Here is a 22,431-nt window from a genome sequence, read left to right as displayed (position 1 = left end):
CAAAGAATGGCCAACATTGACATGAGCTTTGGAACCATCGCCAGCAGACACACAGGGCCCATCATCAGGGCCAGAGCCATATTACAGTGGGAATAGCTCTGGGTAGAGAACTGGTGGCTGTGTGATTTTGCTAAGTTATTTACCTTCTCTGACCCTCCATCAACAGGAGCTGTGAGGTCTTGCTGGGCCAGCAAGTGTGAGGTTCTACAATGTGATGTTACGGGGTAAAGGGCTGGGCTGCCCTGAAGGAGCTGGGAGCTGTCCCAGGAGAGGCAGAGGGATCCCAGCACTCGGGTTGGAGATGTTGGACCCTTTGGTTCACTAGGTCATTCAATCACAGCTCTGCCTTTTGTAAACAGAGATTGGAGGCCCCCAGGTAGGTGTCTAGTGGGGAGAGAAATCTAGGACTGTGCTGTCAGCTGAAGCTCAGACCCTGTCTTGTAGCATGAGTCTCACCCCAAACAGAGCTGAAGTGGAACCCCAGCAGGAATGCAGCCCTGCCCCAGCGGGGAAGGGGCTTCCTCATTCCAGTGCCAGGTGGGTCTGAGCTTAATCTCCCGCAGGTATTCAGGGTGCCAGTCGGTCTTGCCCCAACCAGGGACTCCCCCACTCTTTTCCTTTGCTCTTTATCATCTGAACCATCTGCCCAATGAGGAAGTGAGAAAGCCTACCTCCTCCAGGGCAATGCTGGTTCTTGCCCGCACCAGCTTCCTCTGCTTCTGGGAGAATTTATAAGTCTAAGTGCATGGCTGCTCAGAACCACAATAGCCTCAGCCAGAAATTTCTGGGCTCCCAGGGGCAGGCATTGTGGCACAGCAAGTTAACCCACTGTTCTCCATGCCAGTAACTCATATCAGAGGTCCACTTTGAATACCAGCTGCTCACTTTCCAAACAAGCTCCCTGCTAACATATCTGGGAAGCAAATCTCCTCAGAAGTCAAATGGTGCTGAGTTTGGGTCAGATTTGGTACTGGGTAATGTTTTGAAGGCTCAGTCTCAGGCAGCAGTGTTTATCCTGGCAACACCTGGTCCTCCTGTCCCCAGTCAGAACCCTCCCAACCCCTTTAAACATGAAGAAAACAATATGGAAAAAATAATAGTCTTACCCACTTTCCTGTAGCCCTTGAACCTTTTTACCCTAATTAACTATGTAAAGATTGTCAAAATAATAAAAAAATAAATTAAAAAAAAAAGAACCCTCCCAGGCATTACAGCTTTCTTAATGACACAGGTACCAATGGCTCATCTGCTTTGCCTGTGGTCTGGTAGAAGTAGAGGAAAAAGTTTGTGGTTTGGTGTCAATCTCTTTTTACCAGAGGTATCATTATACCATTTATATCACAAGCCACAAAACAAAAGCTACGGCCTCAGCATAATGGCTCAGTAGCTAATTCCTTGCCCTGCAAGTATCGGATCCCATATTGGCGCTGGCTCATGACCCAGCTGCTCTACTTCCCTTCCAGTTCCCTGCTTATGGCCTAGCAAAGCAGTCAAGGACAGGCCAAAGCCTTGGGTATGAAGTTAAAGCAAAAACAAAAAGAAGAAATAAACACAGCACTGTGGAGTCGAAAACACATGCCACTGAATCACCAATGCACGGGTGATGAAAACAAAAAGATCTCTTGGGTAAAATTATGCCACCATGCAATCCATGAGCCAGTGATGAATTCAACAAGAAAAAAGAAAGTATCTGGAACAAATGAAAATAAAACAAAAGACATCAAAACACATAGGATGCAGCAAAAACAGTGTGGAAAGGGTTATTGAGCTTATAACTTGCATGATGGTTTCCTTATATTAGAGAGAACATATGGCATTTTACCTTTTGGGATTGACTTCTACTAAATATTTCAAGAAAAATTTACCCCCATTCCCCACAAGCTTTTCCAAGCAATAGAAAGCCAATACTTCCAAACTCTTCCTATGAAAGCAATATCACCTTAATATAAAACTCAGAGAGACACAACAGAAAAAGAGAACTACAGACTTATATCCCTGATGAACATAGACATAAAGATCCTCAACAAATTACTAGCCAACAGGATCCAATAGTACATCAAGCAGATCATTCCCCCAGACCAGATGGGATTTATTTTTGGCATGTAGGGATGGTTTAACATTCACAAATCAATAAATGTGATTCACCATATCAACAAATTGAAAAATAAAGACCAGCCCTGCTCATCACTGGTGGAACTCCTATTTTCCAATGAGTGAGAGCAAGTCCTTCATCTTCTCAATCACAGTTGGGTTGAGGTGCGTGTGGTCATCTACACACTTGGTCACATGCCCCACCCCACTCCCCGCCCCAGCTGCCGCTCTCCAAGAAGCTCCTTATCCTCTGTGTCTGCTACACTTTGGCTTTGTCACAAAATGCATGGTGCATCAGGCCAGGTGGGCCTGGGACTTCTCCAGCTTGCTGGTCATCAAGGCTAGGGACCACAGCTGCATAGCAGCATACTCTATCTGCTGCATGGATGCAAGGCTGTCCTCCCAGCAGCCAGTGCTGTACTGGAACCCGAGGCCCTGCATCATGCAATGAGTCCCCTCTCCAGATTCTTTACCATGGGTCCCACCACCTCCTGCACCCGGGACTACTATAGCTCTGCCAAGGTGAACTGCACTGTGCCACCCCAGTACCCACATGGATTCTGTGCATGGCAAAGGTGGGCAATGCTGTGCATTGGGCTAAGCCACCACCTGTAATACTCCAATCTCCTATCGGATTGCCAGTTTGAGTCTTAGCTGCTCTGCTTTCAATCCAGCTTTCTATTAACATGTCTAAAACTCAGCATGGATGGATCAAGTGCCTGGATCCCTGTTACCCATATGGGAGACCCGAATGGGTCCCGACTTGGATCTGATACAGCTCTAGCTATTGTGGCCATGTGGGGAATGAACCAGTGGATAGAAGATTTCTCTCCCTCTGCCCACTCCTCAACTGTCTTTCAAATAAATACATCTTAAAAAAAAAATCTGAGGTTTGTGATCTGGGGCTGAGCCTGAGGAAACCATTCATGGAAACTGGAGCCAAGCAATCTGGGAGGAATGAGGGTGAGCTCATCAAGGCCCTTGGAATTCTACACAGGAGCAGACCCCAGGAGGCCAGTCTCAGTCCCCACCCCACCCCCCGGTAAGGCCCCCGCCTCTCCCCTGCAAAGAAGGAAGGGAGTGGGCACGAGGCCTGAGCTAGAGGATCTGACCAGGATTTCTTCCAGACTTGCAGAGCATGATATGGAGCCCAGGCTGGTGGGAGAGACGACACAGGGCTTAGTAGCATGGTGCTAGATTTTACTTTCTGTGTGACCATCACAAAACAAGGAAGAAGAAAAACACCAGGAGCCAAGTTCATGTCTCATACTTTGTATGGCTGATTCTGTGAACTTTCAGATGGGTTTCCAAGAATCGCAGGTTTCCATCTTCCTCCAGCTAAACCACTGCGGAAGTACACAGATGGCGGCAAAGAGACAAGCGCTGGCCAAGGTGGGGGCAAGAGGGGCCCTCTGCTCCGTGATCCCTGATGACCCAGGGTGCGGGGAGCCTCTGGAGGAGTCAGGCTCGCTTTCTGATTCCCTTCACGGCAATGGCAAGCGGTCTTCCAGAAAGGTTGACATGGAAAAGCTGCTGGACCTAAGGAAGCAATGAGCCAAAGTCTGTCCACTGTCTGACTTCTGGGCATGCTTCCAAGGACCAGGCATTCCTTGTACACCCACTGAGACCTACATCCATTGAGACCTATGCCTTTGCCAGGCTGGATCTCGATGAATTCCCACCACAGTCCCACAAGGCTAGCTCTAAGATACAGATGGAAAAACTGAAGTGCTTGGGCCCCCAGGTAGTAAGTGGTGGAGCTAGGACTTGAAGCCAAGTCCATCTGCTGCCAGAGCCTATACTCTCTACTGCAGCACTCCGCTGCCTTTCTTTCTGCCCAGTGCTGTCACAGGCTAGGACAGGAGCTGAGGCCTCTCCTTCAGGGCTGGAACCAGGACACAGAAGGAAAGAAGAGAATGGAAAAGGAGTTAGGGCACAGGCTGGCCAGTTTCAGTCCAGTTCAGTGGACCTTTGTAGCCCACTACTGACACCCTTATAGGATCCCTGCTAGGTATCCCACCAGACCCTAGCTCTGCTTCTAATTTCAGCTTCCTGTCAGTGCTTTTCCTGGGAAGTAGCAGGTAATGGTTCAAGTTGTTAGGTTCCTAACACCCACATGGAAGATGAGAACAGGTGTCTGGCTTTAATTCATCCCAGCCCTGGCTGATGTGTGTATTTGGGGAGTAAACCAGAGGATGAAACCTCTCTCTTCCAACTCCCTTCAAATAAAATGAATGAATAAACAAATAAATAAATACTGGGGGAAATTAAAAGATTGCATGATATATAAAAAGTATATAAAATTCAAATGTCTGTGGGCAGAAATCCTAGCTCCTATGTCTAAATTCATCGCTGCAATGGACCTCTACCTAGTTTAGGCTCTGCTTCCACCTTTGGCACCTGCTCCCAGACTGTGGGGACTAGAGACCCGGGAGGAAGGGACAGATGGTCCTCCACTCCTCCCAGGAGACCTTCAAGGACACTCACCAGATTCTGTAGCCAGTCTAGATTGCCCCCTGCAGTCTGTGGCGGCTTCTCCATCCTCAGCATCACCTGCAGCACAATCCTGCTGGCCCAAGAAGCTGAAAGAAACACAGGGAGAGAGCTCCTGTCCCCGTTGCCGCCCTCCCCGCCACACACACTGCTGCCACAAACACTACCAGCACCCCTGTGCAAATTCCAGCTGACTTGCAGAAATCTACATGAATTGGTCAGAGGCACCCACTAAAAGAGTGTGCAAAAAGAAAGTGTTCTGTGTGCAAAAATGTGGTATCCAACCACCCCATCACCTATCATGACTTTCCAAGATCACTTAAGGTGGACTCAAAGTGACTCAAAGCAAAGCAACAAGTGCAAGAATAATTGAGAAACCAAGCTGCAATAAACATGCTTTAGCACAAGCTGGATAGAAGGCCAAAGCCTCGGGGCTGCAGGCACCCAACAACCTATACAGTAAACTCCAGGCAACGGACTTGCCTCTTTCAATCCCAGCTTTCGGCTTGACTGTGGGTGGAGATGAATCTGTGTGCGAATTCCCAGGCTTGCAGAAGGTACTGTGGTCTGGGCAGCAGTCTGGTACCATGTGGCAGAACTCATCACAGTAGCAATTTCCCCTCTTGCAGTGGTAATCTGTGCCAAGGCAGCAGAGGGGCTGGGGCTGGGAGCAGCTGCCTGTGGTAAAGGGATAGAGTTCACACACAATGCAGAAACACCTGAATAACTATATGCAGAAGAGGGAACTAGGAACCCCTACCTCACACTGTATGCAAGAATCAATAGAACCAGAACACAAACATAACTTATTACAGTTATAAAGCCAAAATTCTAAAACTGAATAAAATATAGATGGAAATCTTTATGGTCTTGAATTAAGCAAAGATTTCTCAGACATGACATCAAAAGCATAAAGTAGCAAAACAAAACAAAAAACAGACAAATGGGACTTGATGAAAATGAAACCTTAGACCAGCACGGTGGCTCAACAGGTTAACCTTCTGCCTGGGGGCACTGGGATCCCATATGGACAGTAGTTCTTGTCCTGGCTGCTGTACTTCTGATCCACCTCCCAGCTTATGGCCTGGTAAACAGTAGTCAGTGACCCAAATCCTTGGACCCCTGTACTCATGTCAGAGACCTGAAAGAATCCCATAGCTCTTGTCTTTTGATCAGCTCAGTCCCAATGATTGCGGCCATTTGGCGAATGACCAGCAAGTAGAACATCTGTGTGTGTGTGTGTGTGTGTCTCCTCTCTGTAAATATGCCTTTCAAATAAAAATTTCAAAATCCTCTTTTTAAAAAAGTAAACCTTTTGTGCCCTTGAGAATACTATCAGGAAAGTTACAAGTGGGGCTGGTGTTGTGGCATTTCATGTAAGCCTCTGCCTGTGGCACCAGTATCCTGTACAGGTACAGGTTCAAGTCCCGGCTGCTGCACTTCTAATCAAGCTCCCTGATAAGAACCTGAGAAATTAGCAGAAAATGGCCCAAGTACGTGAGCTCCCACACCTAAATGGGAGACCCAGAAGTTCCTGATTCCTGCCTTTGGATCAGCTCAGCTCTGACGATTAGAAGTGGCCATTTAAAAGTGAGCCAGCAGGTACAAAATCTGTCTCTCCTCTCGGCAACTCTACCTTTCAAATAAAAACAAATAAGTTTTTTTTGAAAAGTGACAACTAAGTCATAGAGTGGGAGAATACACTTTCAAATCGTGTTCAAATCAAGCAGGTAACATGATTACTTTAACCAGAATATATTAACTCTCAAAATCAATTTTAATTATTATTATACATTTAATTTATTTATTAATTTTTAATAATTAGAGCCAGCATTGTGGCATAACAGATAAAGCAGTTGCCTGTGGCACTAGCATCCTATATGGGTGCCGGTTCATGTCCTGACTGTTCTGCTTCTGATCCAGTTCCCTGCTAACAGTCTGGGAAAAACAGTGGAATATGGTTTCATTCCCTACTCTTTTCTACATTGCCCAACTGAACAGTTATCTAGACATTACCCATTCACCACCGATGGAGGGGACACATCTTTTTTTTTTAAAGATTTATTTTTATTATTTTTTCATTGGAAAAAGGCGGATATACAGAGAGGAGAGACAGAGAGGAAGATCTTCCGTCCGATGATTCACTCCACAATATCGATCCAAAGCCAGGAGCCTCTTCCGGGTCTCCCACGCGGGTGCAGGTTCCCAAGGCTTTGGGCCGTCCTTGACTGCTTTCCCAGGCCACAGGCAGGGAGCTGGAAGGGAAGCGGGGCTGCCGGGATTAGAACCGGCGCCCATATGGGATCCAGGGCGTGCAAGGCGAGGACCTTTAATCACTTGCGCCACCGCGCCGGGCCCGAGGGGACACATCTTTAAGGGCTTAGAAAGCAAGATGTGGGCAGACAGAGCCCCTGACAATCTGTCTTGGGGAGGACAGCCAGGTGTTCTTGCTCCTAGGACTATTGTCCTTCAACTCTACCTGACCTTCCCGCCTTCCTCCAGGTAGCACCTGCCTAGGGCTTTGTTTAGTGATAAACTGGAGGGTCTTGGAAGGGGACAGGATCAACAGTGAGCAGGTTCCAGAGAGGATGTGGAGCTGGGTGTGGCTGATTCTATCTGTTGTGTCAACAGGAGCCAGGGGGTGCCTTGTGAACGGAGAGCAGCAATCCCATGTTCAGCCCAGGAGTAAGCCTTCCACAAAGGATCAGTTTCCCCTCTAGGATCACCCTCTTTCCTCTTCCAGCATGAGACTGTCACCAAAGAGCTCCACGGATCACTCCAACTAGCCTGCTGCTGAACCACAGGTCACTTCAGTGGTCGTGGCCTGCATATATTTTAGTAGTGTGAGATGGACTGGAGTAGAACAAAACGATTGACTTCACCAACATGTTAAATTAAATTATTTTGAGTTCTTTTGAAATGTTTTGCTTGTTTTTATATCAGTATGTGGATGTGACAGGCCACATCCTAAACTGTATTTATGGTTGTAAACTAGGACCAGAGATCTGTAGAAGCCTCTGATCCGGAGGGAAGCTCTCGGCCGATGGGTAAGTGAGGAACTATTGCCCAAGATGCTGCTTGAGGTGGGAACAGACATGGGGTAGAACCCAGTCCTGACTACCCCTTTGTCCTCACCATTCCGCACCCAGGGCTCTTACAAAGTCTTTTGTCACATTTCTGAGATTTGCTGTACATCCTGAATGCTCCTCTCTATCTCAGGGCCAAAGTTGTTTCTCCTGCTTGGACAACCCTTTCCTCCCACATCAATCAGAAGAGGACATTCCTATAGATCAAGGCCATGGTTAAAGTTTTATCTCCCGCTGGATGGTCTGACATTGTTTGTACCAGCAATGTTGGGGCACACTTAAATAACAGACTGATGGAATCATGACTCCTTATGAAGGGCTATACTATTGTAGCAACATGGGGAAAATCAGTCAGGGGGTGGGATTTGGGGTGGGGAGAGAGTCCCAGTCTCTCTGAAGTTGTACCATAAAATTCAAAACTTAAAGCTAAAAATTTTTTAAAAGCTTCATCTCCCCAGGATTGCTAAGGAGCTATTTCATTATGATGAAGATAAATGCTCAGCAAAGAGCATATCTCAGCCTTTCCATACAAATCCAATCAGGGCTTCCTGTTAGCTAAGCCTCCACCTCCAGCATTGGTATATATGAATGCCAGTTTAAGTCCCACAGCTCCACTTTCTATCTAGGTCCCTGCTAAGGCACCTGGGAAAGTAGCAGATGATGGCCCAAGGGTCCCTGAACCCATGTGGGTGACTAGAAGAAACTTGCTCCTGCCTTCCGCCTGGCCCAGCCCTGGCCGTTGTAGCCATCTGGGGAGTGAATCAGCGGATGGAAGATTCTCTCTCTGCTCTTCACTCTACAACTCTTCCTTTCAAACAAATCTGAGTTGAAGTTGGGCTCACATCTGAGCTCCTGCAGTGTCTGTGAATCAGGAGAAAGTCCTAGTTCTTAAAGTCCTGACTGATGCCTTCAGAAAACGACATCCCCCGCCACCAGTGACCAAGCATCCGTTGCTCATGCATTCATTCATTTTATCCTCTTGAGTGACTCTGAGCTGGTTACTGTTTTGGATTGTGTATGGCATTTTACCACTCCTCTCGTCACCACACTGAGAGGTGACTGTGGTACTGCAGGACAAAGGGGAGAGACACAAGATGCTGCTGGGTGAGGAACCCCCAGGAAGCAGCTTCCTGGAGCCGGGACACTACTAGGGTCTCCTCTGTGGTTGGCTTGGTCGGAAACAGAATCCCCAGGCTGGAGAAACAATACACAAGGGGAGTGGATTTGGCTCACAGTTCCAGATGCTGGCAAGATGGAGGGCCACATCTGCCCAGAGGCTTCATGCTTGCCATGACCTGGCAGAAGGCAGCACGTGGCAAGAAAGCACCGGCACAAGGGAGACCACACCCAGGTGAGAGGAGTGGAATCCCACCGTTAGAGCAAGGCCACCGGGTAGCGACTGACCCCTTCAGCAGCAGCGACACTAACCGGCTATGACAGAGGACATGCCCCTCATGACTTGTCTCTTCTTAGGTCTAAATCCCAGCATTGTTGTGTTAGGGAATTAAACTTCCAACATGTTGCACTTTGGTAAACACATTCAAACCATAACAGGGACCACAACACTGGCCTCTCCAGGAGGCCACCCTGTGGGCAGGCACAGGCAAAGCAGGCACTGAGGCACCTTCCAGGGTAACTGCACTTCCTTATGTGTGTGGATTCCATGGAGGGGAAGTAAAGTGCTATTCAGAAAGGGCGAGGAAGACAGGCACCAGACAGCTTCACCCAGGCTGGTAAGGTCGCCCGAAAACCTGTTCTGGTCCCAAATTTGCAAACCCCACTCAACACAATGGAAGCCCTGCCCTTACTCAGATTACATATATTTGTATTTGATAATACATCTATTGGCACATGGCTGTCTTTGTAGGTTCCTGTTGTGGGCTAAGGAGCTGATTAGCATTTGTTAAGCTGAGCACTACAGGGAATGGGCTTGGGGCTAGAAGCACCTGGTCTAATTGGACTCATCTATACCCAGTATTCTGCTAATGAGGGTGTGGGGGAAAGAGTATATAAGGAGAGGTGAAAGGGCAATAAAGAGAGACTTTCGAGAGACTTCCACCATCACTGGTCTCCTCTTAGTGCCTCATCCCCAGATCCTCACCGTGTCCACGTTACTGGGTCTGCTGGCCGGTACAGGCTCCCATCCTCAACACTGAAATTCAGCTTTGTCTCCAAAGAAGTTCTGATAAAGACAAGCTAACCCATCCCACTGCATTTTCGAAGAAGTGCAAGCTGCCCTGGGGTCCTGCTTGTGACCCCGGATCTGGACTTGTTACATCCATCTCCTTCCCACAGTGCACACTCCAGAGTCCCATGCTGCCTCTACACACCAGAGCCTCCTCTGGAAAACTCCATGCCTCCCCAGACAAACAGACCCTCACAAGCTAATTGCCCAGAGATATCTTACAGACAGACCGGCAAGAGAAAAGAACTGCTGCATTAGACACCTAGTCAGCACTTAGTAAAGCACCTGACTAAATGAGTGAGTTGATTAATGAATTCATGACTGCCAGCTCCCAGGAGGTGGGTCATTACAGAAACAAGAAGGTTGACTCCTGTAGAGAATGCATGGCTGAAAGAAATGAGAGCCCAAGATGACCTGTAGCACAAATACTCACCTGGCTCCTCACCTGGCTTCTGGTTGGCAGCCACAGGGCATGGGCACAGCAGGAGGAGAAGGAGCTGCCACATGACTGAGCAGAGTCAGATGCGACCCAAGGAGTGAGGACCTGGCTCTGAATCCCCACTTGTCCCCAGAGGCTCACTGAGGAGGAGCCAGCTGGCACCCGGACAGTCACTGGTGGACGGCAGAGGTACGGCCCCACAGTGGGGACACAGCTGTCCCAGCTGCTTACGATAACTCACCCAAGAAGAGGAGGTTATTTGCACCTCACCTGGGAACTCCTAGCTCCAGCAGGAAGCTTGGAAAGACCAGAATGACAGAGCTGGCAAGGACCTTAGCGATTGTCTAGTCTACTGCATGCTACTTTCATAGATGAAGGCTCTGAGGCTTGGGGAGGACAAGGACCCTATGGCTCAGGTATCACAGAGTTGGGTGAGAATTCTGACCTGCAGGTTCCCACTCCAGTGTTCTCTGGATCACAATGCAGTGGAGATATTAAGAGGTATCTCATGGATCCCAGATGAATGAGCCAGACACCTCCATCCCCTCTCAGACATGGAAGGTACTGTCTACACCACAGGGTTACTGCATTGCAGGCTGAAGAGCAGCTCCTGGAGGAGGGGAAAGGTTGAGGGGCAATAAGAACAAATTGACTCATGGGGCTGGCACTTGGCATATCAGGCTAAGCCTCTGCCTGTGGCACCAGCATCCCATATGGGTATTGGTTCAAGTTCTGGCTGCTCCACTTCCCATCCAGCTCCCTTGCAATGTGCCTGGGAAGGCAGCAGAAGATGGCTCAAGTCCTTGGCTCCTGCCACCAATTTTGGAGACCTGAACAGAATTCCAAGTTTTTATTGTTGGCTTGGCCTGGCCCAGTTTCAGCTATTGTGGCCAGCTGGGGAGTGAACCAGCAGACAGAAGATCTCTCTCCTTCTCCTTCTCCATCACTCTGATTTTCAAATAAATAACTAGAAGTCCTTTTTAAATGGTAGTTGTGAGCTGATAATGGCTGAAGCCAGATAATGGGTACATGGGGTTTCAGAATACTCTCAAGATTTTTGCATGTTTGCAATTTTTTAAAGATTTATTTATTTTTATTGGGAAGTCAGATTTATAGAGAGAAGGAAAAACAGAAAGATTGCTCACCTGTTGGTTTAGTCCCAAAGTAGCCACCATGGCCAGAGCTGAGCTGATCTGAAGCCAGGAGCCAGGAGCCTCTTCTGGGTCTCCCACATGGGTGCAGGGTTCAAATGCTTTGGGTCATCCTCTACTTTTTTCCCAGGCCACAATCAGGGAGCTGGATGGGAAGTGGGGCGGCTGGGATTGGAACTGGCACCCATATGGGATCCCTGCCTAAGTAAGGTGGGACTTTAGCCACTAGGATACAGTGCCAGGCCCTGTTTGCAATTTTTAATAATGATAATAAGAAGTTCCCATCTGTAAGTCCATGCAGACGCTATTGGGGCTCTCATTATGGGGTGAGGCCAGTGTGGCTGTTCTGGCATTCAAGGCTTTCGTAGTTTGGCAGTCCACACTGACAACACAGTTGTTTTCAAGCGCCCTTCAGGGACCCCTCTTTGGATGGCCACTTAGCTAGCTAGCTAGATACTGTCTTCACTTCTGGCTCTATCCATCTGCTCCTGCCGGCTTCTCCTATCTGTCTTACCTTCTGCCCTTTACTCAGCTGGTCTAAGCCCCACCCAGTTGCTCATATCCCACCCCAGAACGGAAAACCCTTGATCTGGTCACACTCACCTCCCCATTCTCTGAACTGAATTTCTGTTCCCTCTGGACTAACACAGTAGTTGAGGCTTTGTAGCAATATGTTTAAACTCAGGCCTCCTTGTTACTACCTGTGTTACTGCGGGCAAAGTACTTGAACTCTTTGTTCCATAGTTAATTCTTCTATAAAGATGATCACGAATACTCTGCAAAATATATACATCTTTTGCTTTAACTGAAGATTTCTGTGGAAAGGAACAGTTCTGAGTTTGAACTGAGGGAACTGATACCATTGAGTGTTGACTTTCCCAGGCATGCTGCCCATATCCATGCAGTGGTCAGGGAAGTTTCTGACACATCCCTATCCAAAGTCAAGTTCCTCTCCCAGATGCTCATGCATCGGAACAGGAGCAGGTCCCAGGTTAGACGGAGCTCCTGGGGCTCTCTCAGTGTCACTCTGCCTTTCAAATCAATAAGAAGGCAAAAAGGAAAGAATGAAAGAAAAAAAATGGGGAGAGAAAGGAAGAAACAAATAAATAAATAGAGGCCCAGTGTGGTGGCAGAAATTAATCCTTTGCCTGTGGTGCTGGCATTCCAAGTGGGTGCTATTTTGTGTCTTGGCTGCTCTTACTTTCCATCCAGCTCCCTGCTTGTCAGCTGGGAAAGCAGCAGAGGATGGCCCAAGTCTTTGGGATCCTGTGTGAGAGATCCGGAAGCAGCTCCTGGCTCCCAACTTTAGATCAACTCCAGCCATTGCAGCCCTTTGGAGAGTGAGCCAGCAGATGAAAGATCCTTCTCTTCCTGTGTCTCTCCTTCTCTCTCTGTAAATCTGCATAGCCAATAAAAATAAATCAATCTTTTTCAAAATTAAGATGTATATGGAAATAATAATAGGATCTACATCACAGAATTCTTGGATCAAAAAAGTCTTGCTTATTGAGAATTTAAAACCGTACATGATGCATAGGAAGAAAAAAAAAAAAACTTCTATTGACAGTCCTGTCTGGTGACTGAATTGTGCAATCCTACAGGGCAAAGGGTGCAGCCAGGCACTTAGCTGCACACATGGCAGAGGACAGAAACCTCATAACACCGCCTGGATGAACAGGCAGGCCAGAGAAGACAGTGACTGGGTGTCATGGCTTATCTCCATGAATGCCTTCGCTTTTCTCTCTTGCTCCTATTCACTACATGTACCAGGGTTCTTTGTCAACAGCAGAAACATATTCTAATTCACTTAGAAAAGGCAAACAGAAAAACAATAGCAGCTAGTAAACAGATGCCAAGGAAAGGCTAACGACAAAGCCTTGCCCAGAGCAGGGAGTTGGCAGCCCCCGAGGTCCCTTGCTGTGTGGAATGAGCAGGAGCAGCCCATCTTTTTGGTTGCTGCCTTATTTGTTCAAGGTTCAAAGTCTAGGGGAAGAGTTCAGGAAAGCCAGCTTGAAACAGCTGCCCTCTTCTTGATAAGATGTTTAAACAAAATCCATTTCTGGTGTACTTTCTGAGGTTAACTCAGGAGTTGAGACGAAGGTTCTTCTGTCTTTTCTCCAGTTGCCTGAAAACACTGCAGAAAGACTGCAGCTGAGCAAACATTTTTGTTTGGCCTATACACTCTCTGCCTTTAGTTAGAAAACATCAGTTCTACTTTACTCAGAAGAGCGTAGTGGTTAGAGCCAACACTTGCTACCACAGTGATGTCTGCTGACAGGTACTCACGGCAGGAGCTGAGCGCCAGAGACAAACAATGTTGTGTGTAGCCTTTGGAATGGCTGGAGTCCCAGAAGCTTCTGGAAGGATTGCTGAGAACATCCACTCTGAAACGTGGCAGACCAGAGGGCTTTTATCCCAGGAGCCCTGGTCCCCCTCACCCTCACTTCAGAGCCAGTCTCCCTCAGAAGCTGACGAGTCAGGGTCTCCCTCCCTCCAGGACCCAGGGAACAATGGGAACCCTGCAGCCTGCCAAGGATGATGACAATTCAGGGCTATAAATGCAGCTGTGCACAGTTCAAGGAAGCTCCAAGGTGTCCCCTCCCTGTGCATCCTCAGGGCATAGGGGCTGGACTGAAGCTTGGCAGGTGGCAAAAGGAGGGACATTACATGCTTTCTGGACTAGTGAAGAATGTTCAGAGCTGTTTTAAAACAGAAGAGTGTTTGTCCTAACTCCAGTGAGATTGGCCTACATTCAGAACTCAACTAATAACACCTGCTGACGTGGATGTGGGGAGAAAGGTACCCTCCTTCACTGCTGGTGGGAGTGCAGGCTAGTACAACCACTGTGGAAATTAGCCTGGAGAGTGCTTGGAGAATTGCAAATAAATCTGCCATATGACCCAGACATCCTGCTCCTAGGAATATACTCAGCAGATATGAAATCTGCATATGAGAAGGGGATACGTAATCCTATATTTGCAGCAGCACAATCTACAAGAGCAAAGACATGGAAACAATCCAGATGTGCTTCCAAAGAAGAGTGGTTAAAGAAACTGTGGTACATCTACTCCATGGAATATTACTCAGCTATTAAGAAGGATGAAATTATGCCATTTACAACTAGGTGGTCCCAACTAGAGACCATTATGCTCAGTGAAATGAGACAATCATAAAAGAATAAATACCATATGCTCTAATATAAGGAAGGGGTTCGGTTTTTTTTTTCCTTTGGCTGCATCCCATGTGTTTTGATGTTTTTTTATGTTTCATTTATTCCAAATAATTTCTTTTCTCTTGTCGAACTCATCATTGGCTCATGGATTACATGATGGCATCATATTTCCCAAGACTTTTGTGTTTCCTTTTTGTCACTCGTGTGTTGGTTATTCAGTGGCATGGTTTTTCATGGTGCTGGAATGTGTTGTTGTTGTTGTGGCTGTTGTTCTAATTCACACCAGTTGTTGACCTTGTTTCATGGCTTCTCATTTATGGAAATGTATAATGATGGAGTACTGGGGTCTACCATATCCAGATGTAGGGGTACAATGCAACATGCATCCCTGCTTCCAAACAAAAGATGGATTCCCAATGAAGCTGTTGGAAATGTGTAGACAATGAGATGCTGGGCTGTTTGACATTGTACCAGCAATGCCGGGGCACTCTTAAACAACAGACTGATGGAATTATAACTTCTTATGAAGGACTATACTATTGTGGCAACATAATGTGACAACATGGGGAAAATCTGTTGGGGGGTGGGAGTTTGGGAGGGAGAATCCCAGTCTATACAAACTTGTACCACAAAATTCAAAATAAAAAATATATATGAAAAAACTTCATATAATTCTAAAAAAAAGTGTGTGTGTGTGTTTTATATTTATTTATTGTTAATGGTAAGACAGATTTATAGAAAAAGGGAGTGACAAAGAGAAAGATCTTCTATCCGTTGATTCATTCCCAAAGTGGATGCAACAACTGGAGCTGAGCCGATCCAAAGCCAGAAGCCAGGAGCTTTTTCCAGGTCTCCCACATGGGTGCAGAGTCCCAAGGCTTTGCATCATCTTCTACTGCTTTCCCAGGCCACAAGCAGGGAGCAAAATGGGAAGTGGAGCAGCTGGGACTCAAACTGGTGCTCCTATGGGACACTGGTACCACAGGGTGGAGGATTAGCCTGTTGAGCCATGGTGCAGGCCCTTGAGAGCAGCAGTAACTCTGATGGTCCTTTGATACCTATTAAGTTTTGAATATCTCCTATTTACTTTTGAATATTTCAAGGGTAATGATTTTTCCTTAAAGCAAAATAAACTTTCAAAATTAATTCTTTAAATAAAAAAGACTAATTTATAGGTATTTCAGCATGTGCATAAGGGGAAGAATCAGTCAAAAACCCCATCAATCTGCAGAATCACACTTATCTTCATGTGTTTCTTTGATGTACCTTTTCTTTCTAGGTGTATTTTTGCATAATTGTAACAATGATGCATATACTTTTATATGTAAACTTCCCATTTTTCTTAAAGATTTTATTTATCTGAAAGTCAGTTATGGAGAAAGGAAAATACAGAGATGAGGGAAAGAGAAAGTTCTTTCATCTGTTAGTTCACTCCCCAGGGAATTGCAACGGCAGGGTTGAGGCAGGCTGAGGCCAGGAGCTTCATCTGTCTCCTGTGTAAGTGGCATGAGACCCAAGCATGTGGGCCATCCTCCACTGCCTTTCCCAAGCACATTAGCAAGGAAATGGATCAGAAGGGGAGCAGCCAGGACATATGGGGTGCCGGCATTACAGGCAGTAGCTTTACCTCTATATTACAATGTCAGTCACAGGGCCCAGTGAGGTAACCTAGTGGCTAGAAGTCCTCGCCTTGCACATGCTGGGATCCCATTTGGGCACCAGTTCTAATCCCAGCTGCCCTGTTCCCATTCAGCTCCCTGTCTCGTGGCCTGAGAAAGCAGTCGAGGACAGCTCAAAGCCTTGGGACCTTGCACCCATGTAGGAGACCTGGAAGAGGCTTGGTTCAGTTGGACCATTGTGGCCACGTGGGGAGTGAATCAACAGATGGAAGATCTCGCAGTCTTTCCTCCTCTCTGTATATCTGACTTTCCAATAAATAAATAAATATAAAAAAATAAAGCCAATGTCGGCCACACAAACTTTTATTTCGGATTCATTTTAGATCTGCAACAAAACTGCAGAGATAGTACACAAGTTTTCATATGGGGCTGTCACTATGGCACGGTGGGTAAAGCTGCCCATCCCACATAGGTGCTGGTTTGAGTCCTGCCTGTAACTTTTTTTCAAATAAATACATAAACATTTTTTTTAAATCAAGCTTTCATATATTCCTCATATAACTCTACTTTGTTACCCTGTACGAGACTGTAGTATACTTTTAGAGAACAGACTTCATTTAAATTTTACTAATTTACCACTAATTTCCTTTTCCTGCTCCATTATTCCACCCGTGACACTGCATTGTATATCATCACTGTCTCCTTGGGTTCCTGTGGTCTGTGACAAGCTCTTAGTCCTCCACTGCTTTTCATGACCTTGAGTTTTGAGACCTACAGGCAAATTATTTCATTGAAAGTTCCTCACACTGAGATTCTCTTATTTTCCCTGTGATTAGACTGGAGTTGTGGGTTTACAAAAAACACATGCGGTGATATACGCATTGCACCACATTTAGATGTTGGCTAGGTTTTATCACTGTGAAGTTGCTATTTTCTCTTTCCACGCTTTTTTCTTAAGTATTTTTTAATATAAATTTTTGAAGGGCAGAGGGGAATCCAGGGGTTAATCTTCCACTCTCTGGTTAACTCCCCAAATGACTGGAAGAGCCGGTGTTAGGCCAGGCCCAAGCCAGAATCCAGAAGTCAGGAACTCAATGAATTCAGCCATCACTTACACCTCCCAGGATACCTTGATCAGGGAGCTGGGACTTGAACCCAGGCACTCTAATATCGGATGCAGGCGTCCCAAGCCATGCCTTAACTGCTCTGCCACAATACCTATTCCATTTTTAAAAAATCAGACTCGCTAATTTTAGTCTACCCTCTTTAGAGAAGGCATTAAGTTTCACCTTCCTAAAGGGAGCAGAGCTTACATTCAAATTTAGAACTCTTCTATGACAGATTTATTTCTTCTCCATTTATTTGTTTAGTATGCATTTCTATCAGCATGGGCTCATGAATATGTGACATATACTTTTTCCCTTTATTCACGTAACATTGTGTTACAACATTTTCTCCCATGGGGTCATTGCTGTGGCACAGTAAGTTAAGCCTCTACATGCAGTGGTGTCACCCCATTGGATGCCAATTCCAATCCAGTTCCCTGCTAATGCTCCTGGAAAAATCAGCAGAAGATGGCCCAAATACTTGAGAACTTGCCACCCACATGGGAGACCTGGATGAAATCCTGTCTCTTGACTTTCGCCTGGCCCAGGCCTAGTCATTGCAGCCATTTGGGGAGCATACCAGCAATGGAAGCTCTCTCTGTAACTCTTTCAAATAAATACCTAAATCTTTTAAAACTCAAGGGTTTTCTCCCATCTAAAAATCCTGATTTTAATCATAGCTTTTAAAAAAAGGTTTATCGGGCCCGGAGCGGTGGCACAGTGGTTAAGGTCCTCGCCTTGCATGCCCGGGATCTCATATGGGCGCCGGTTCTAATCCTGGCAGCTCCACTTCTCTTCCAGCTCCCTGCCTGTGGCCCGGGAAAGCAGTCGAGGACGGCCCAAAGCTTTGGGAACCTGCATCCGTGTGGGAGACCTGGAAGAGGCTCCTGGCTTCGGACCGGCATAGCATCGGCCGTTGCGCTCACTTGGGGAGTGAATCATCGGATGGAAGATCTTCCTCTCTGTCTCTCCTCTCTGTATATCTGCCTTTCCAATACAAAAAAAAAATAATAATAATAAAAATAAATCTTTTAAAAAAAATTAAAAAGGTTTATTTATTTTTATTGGAAAGGCAGATATACAGACAGGAGGAAAAGACAGACAGAAAGATCTTCCATACTCTGGTTCACTTCCCAAGTGGCCACCATGGCCAGAGCTGAGCTAATCTGAAGCCAGGATCCAGGAGCCGCCTCTTAAGGCTCCCATGAAGGTGCAGGGTCCCAAGGCTTTGGGCCATCCTCAACTGCCTTCCCAGGCCACAAGCAGGGAGCTGGATGGGAAGCAGGGCTGCCGGGATTAGAACTGGCACCCATATGCGATCCCAGCACGTGCAAGGCAAGTAGTTTAGCCAGCAAATACCATGCCAGGCCCAATAATAATCATTTTAATGATGGTACCTATTTGGGATACATTCCATGTATGAGCTTTTACTCATAAACTGTGTTGCAGTGATCAGCTGTTGTAACAATGTTTTGTCATGGTGTCCAGGACTCAGAACTATCCTTAGACACTTGGGATGGATGGGTGGGTAGGTGGGTGAGGGCAGGGCTGGCACTGAACCCAGTGGTGCTGCTTCTTATTGAGCAGTCTTCACTCTTGGCCTAAGAAGTTTTAAAATCTAAGTTAAACATTGGGCAAGAAAAGCTTAGAAATCTGTTGGAAACAAGCTTTGTTTCCCATAAGACACAGCCTATTTGAAATAATACACGAGTTTAGAACATAGCCCAGGTTTTACACTGTAAGCTATCTGTGACTAGAAACCACTGGCACACTGCATCTACTTCAGCAGGCTTTCACACGGTGTCGTCATTCTCTCAGCCCAAGTTGTACAAAGATCATTGTTTTCAGGGACTATCAATGTCTTATCTCCTGTTTTACACTCCAGAAGGGGAAAATGCCGGCAATTTCCTAATAAACAGGGGAAAGGACATTTGGAATGGAACAAGGCAGGACACAGCACAACAGAGGCAGCTGTGGACAAAGCAGCTAAGAGGAGACGGGATATGAGGGCTCGGTTATCGCTGCAGGGTTAGGGAAGTCATCGCTGCCAAGGGTTGGAGGCAAGCAAGAAAAAGGGCTAAGAGGGCAAGTAGTTGCGGGAGGTGAGAACAATCCTGTTCCTTGTCCCATTTTAAAATTTTATTTTAGAGAGATTCATTTTATTTTTATTGGAATGCCAGATATACAGAGAGAAAGTCCCCAAATGGTCACAGCAACTGAATTAATGCCCATATGGTGAGGCGGTTAGCCACTAGGCTACAGCACTGGGCCCCTCAGTATGTAGTTCTGATCATCCCTTTTCCCACTGAAAGGCAGAGAGGGGAAAACATGATCAAGAAGAGAATACCCTTGGGCCCGGCGGCGTGGCCTAGCGGCTAAAGTCCTCGCCTTGAATGCGCCACAGGATCCCATATGGGCACCGGGTTCTAATCCCGGCAGCTCCACTTCCCATCCAGCTCCCTGCTTCTGGCCTGGGAAAGCAGTCGAGGACGGCCCAAGGCCTTTGGACCCTGCACCCGCGTGGGAGACCCGGAAGAGGCTCCTGGCTTCGGATCGGCATAGCATCGGCCATTGCGCTCACTTGGGGAGTGAATCATTGGACGGAAGATCTTCTTCTCTGTCCTCCTCTCTGTATATCTGACTTTCCAATAAATAAATAAATCTTTAAAAAAAAAAGAACAGAATAGCCTTCAAACAGTTCTTCCCTGCTCCTGCGGGCAAAGGCTTGTCCATTCGTTCAGAGAGGTGACCAGTAGTTAAACCTTCCGTGGACTGAGGGGCTGGGCACCAGAGCTTGTCCGCTGTAGTTCCTTGCAGACACTGCATAGGGGGTTATGCTGGGGAAGAACAGGAGCGTGTTAAAGGACAGAGGATGCAGTCAGACCTAAGGGGTCCCATGGCTGCCTGCCTCAGTACTCTCAAACCTGAGTTCGTGTTGTATTTAAGAACTTCTGTGCTCAAGCCAGCGGTGAGCTGGCAGAGGGAAGTTATGGGCAAGGTCCATGTGGCTAAGCAGGAAACCCAGCAGATCCACTGGACTCCAGTCACACTGATTACATGCAGAAGGCATGTGTGAGTCCCCTCTGCAGGGCTTTTTTATATCCAAGACCTCAGAAGGCTCCTTCCAGCTGTCACTTGGAAGGGCTCGTGCTGGGCTTTGAGGGTCTTACTGGGTTTCAGCTGAGGGAAGGCAGCTGTGTCTAGGGAGATCAAAAAGGATGAATGATGGTCAGTCAGGGTCAGCAGGAAGAGCCTTGCAGCATGGTCATTTCGCCCCTCTTCTGACTGCTCACATTCAAATGCCCACCATGTAGTTTCTTCTTCCACTGCTGTGTTGGTTATTCTATTAGGAGCATTCTGGATGGACTATGAGGGGCTCACAGAGGAAGAAGGGAAGGATGGCATGCTGGCAGGAAATGCTCAGATGTGGCTGAATCAGTTCTTACATGGGGAGAGGACAGGCAGTCTTAGCAATTTAGGAAAACAGCCAAAGCCATGGCGAGGAAGCTACCGTGAGCCTTCCCGAAGGCCTTCCCCGTGCTGAGGAAGCGACAGGCTTCACAGTGTTCCTTGCTTAAACCTGTCAGAATCAGAGCTGAACATTCAGACTTTATTCTTAGAGTCTTTGGGTAGTGAGAGGACAGTGACAACATCCTAATCCAACCCGAAATAATTTCCCTCCTCAACCACTGCAGTCACCTCCTTACAACAGCCACTCCTCCTACCCTTTATCCTCCACAAAGGACACTGATGTTTAACCAGATTGATTGCTCCCCAGACAAAACTCTTCTTGAGTGGTTCTCCAGTTGTCTCAGCTTGAACCACTGTGAACAAATGACCATCACCTGGGGAGCTCCGTCAACTCCGTAAACCTAAGTCTGAAATCCAGGTGCCAGCAGGGCTGTGTTCATGGGAGGGCTTTCTGCCCGGCTTGTGGTGAGGGCTCTTCTAGCCGTGTCCGTTCAACGGTGAGGAGAGCTACCAATTCTATTCACAAGGGTTTCTACTCTCCAGGCCAAATGATACTGGACAGCTTTGCCTACAAACACCATCACATTGGGATTAGGCTTTTAGCATGAATTTGGTGGATCGCCCATGTTCTGAGAACAAAATCTAAATCTTAGTTGAAACACTTCATGTCTCAGGATCATCACCTGTGTTAATCCCTCTCTGGAGCCCCCTTTTTCCCCTGCCCTCTTCTGAGTCTCATTCTTCAGGACTTTGATAGCAGGATGACTTTCTCAGGACCCTTACTTGTCTCTAGTGTAAACTAGGTCCCCTTGTTATTTTAACGGCATTTGCTCTCCTCCTCCTACATAAGCTCTTATTACAGCTTGTAACCACATATTCTTTTTGGTAACTTTGTGAGATATCTGTCTCCCCCACAAGGCTCTGAGTCCCTAAAGGGAAATAAAGGCTGTTTCCATTTTGCTTCCTGCTGCAGCTCTTGAGCCAAGTACTGAAACTGGCAAATAGCAGGTATCCAACTACATAAGGAGTGAGTGAACAGGAAGAAACTGGCATGGCTGGAGAGTTGAAGTGTGAGATAAGAACCTGAATTTGCATGGCAGAGGTGGAAAAGGAATGAAACTGACTTAATGCTTGACTGGCCAGATATGCCACCTGATTAGGGTGGAAGTGGAAGACAAACTTCTCAAACCTGGAGGACCAGTATTAGGGTTGGGGAAATTACATTCATGGTGGCTTCTGACAGATGATTTGATGATGACAAAGGGACCCTGGAGGGGGTAAGTTTAGAGAGCTGCAATGCACAGAGATGGAGCTCTGGTGGCTCAGGAGCAAGAAAGCCAGAACCAGATACTCACAGAAGTGCAGAGTGAAGTGTCCCACACAATCTGGATGTTTGGAGACAGGGTCACCTTGTTTTAAGTGACAGTTACACCGTGGGGATAAGAAGGGATGCACAATGTGCTGTGGAGGGGACTACGTGCCACAAAGCCTGTGGCGGAGCCCTCAATCCACCTGCTCTGACTTGTCAGGCTATGTTTTTGCACAGAACCCGTGCCCACTGCTTCGTGGTGGACACTCAGTGGCATTTCCCGATAGTCAAGGTGGGCAAACCCAAGGG

The 22,431-nt window shown here is 47.0% G+C and overlaps 1 protein-coding gene across 1 annotated transcript; it reads right to left on the bottom strand.

Annotated features, from left to right (window-relative positions):
• Nucleotides 1-3,405: 3,405 nt before the first annotated feature.
• Nucleotides 3,406-7,779, bottom strand: LOC121171082 (proteoglycan 4-like). The gene is made up of 4 exons (XM_041002565.1): nt 7,743-7,779; nt 5,068-5,262; nt 4,579-4,673; nt 3,406-3,630 (listed from the first exon to the last, which is right to left on the bottom strand). The coding sequence occupies exons 1-4, from the start codon at nt 7,777-7,779 to the stop codon at nt 3,553-3,555; spliced, it is 405 nt and encodes a 134-aa protein (XP_040858499.1). The 3' UTR covers nt 3,406-3,552.
• Between the last annotated feature and the right edge of the window lie 14,652 nt (nt 7,780-22,431).

Source organism: Ochotona curzoniae, unplaced genomic scaffold (genome assembly GCF_017591425.1).
Source record: "Ochotona curzoniae isolate NIBS_2020 unplaced genomic scaffold, NIBS_Ocur_1.0 scaffold_2587, whole genome shotgun sequence".
NCBI classification, from domain to species: domain Eukaryota; kingdom Metazoa; phylum Chordata; class Mammalia; order Lagomorpha; family Ochotonidae; genus Ochotona; species Ochotona curzoniae.
The sequence above is the reverse complement of the archived record's forward strand: the minus strand, read 5'-3'. Positions and strand labels throughout refer to the sequence as shown.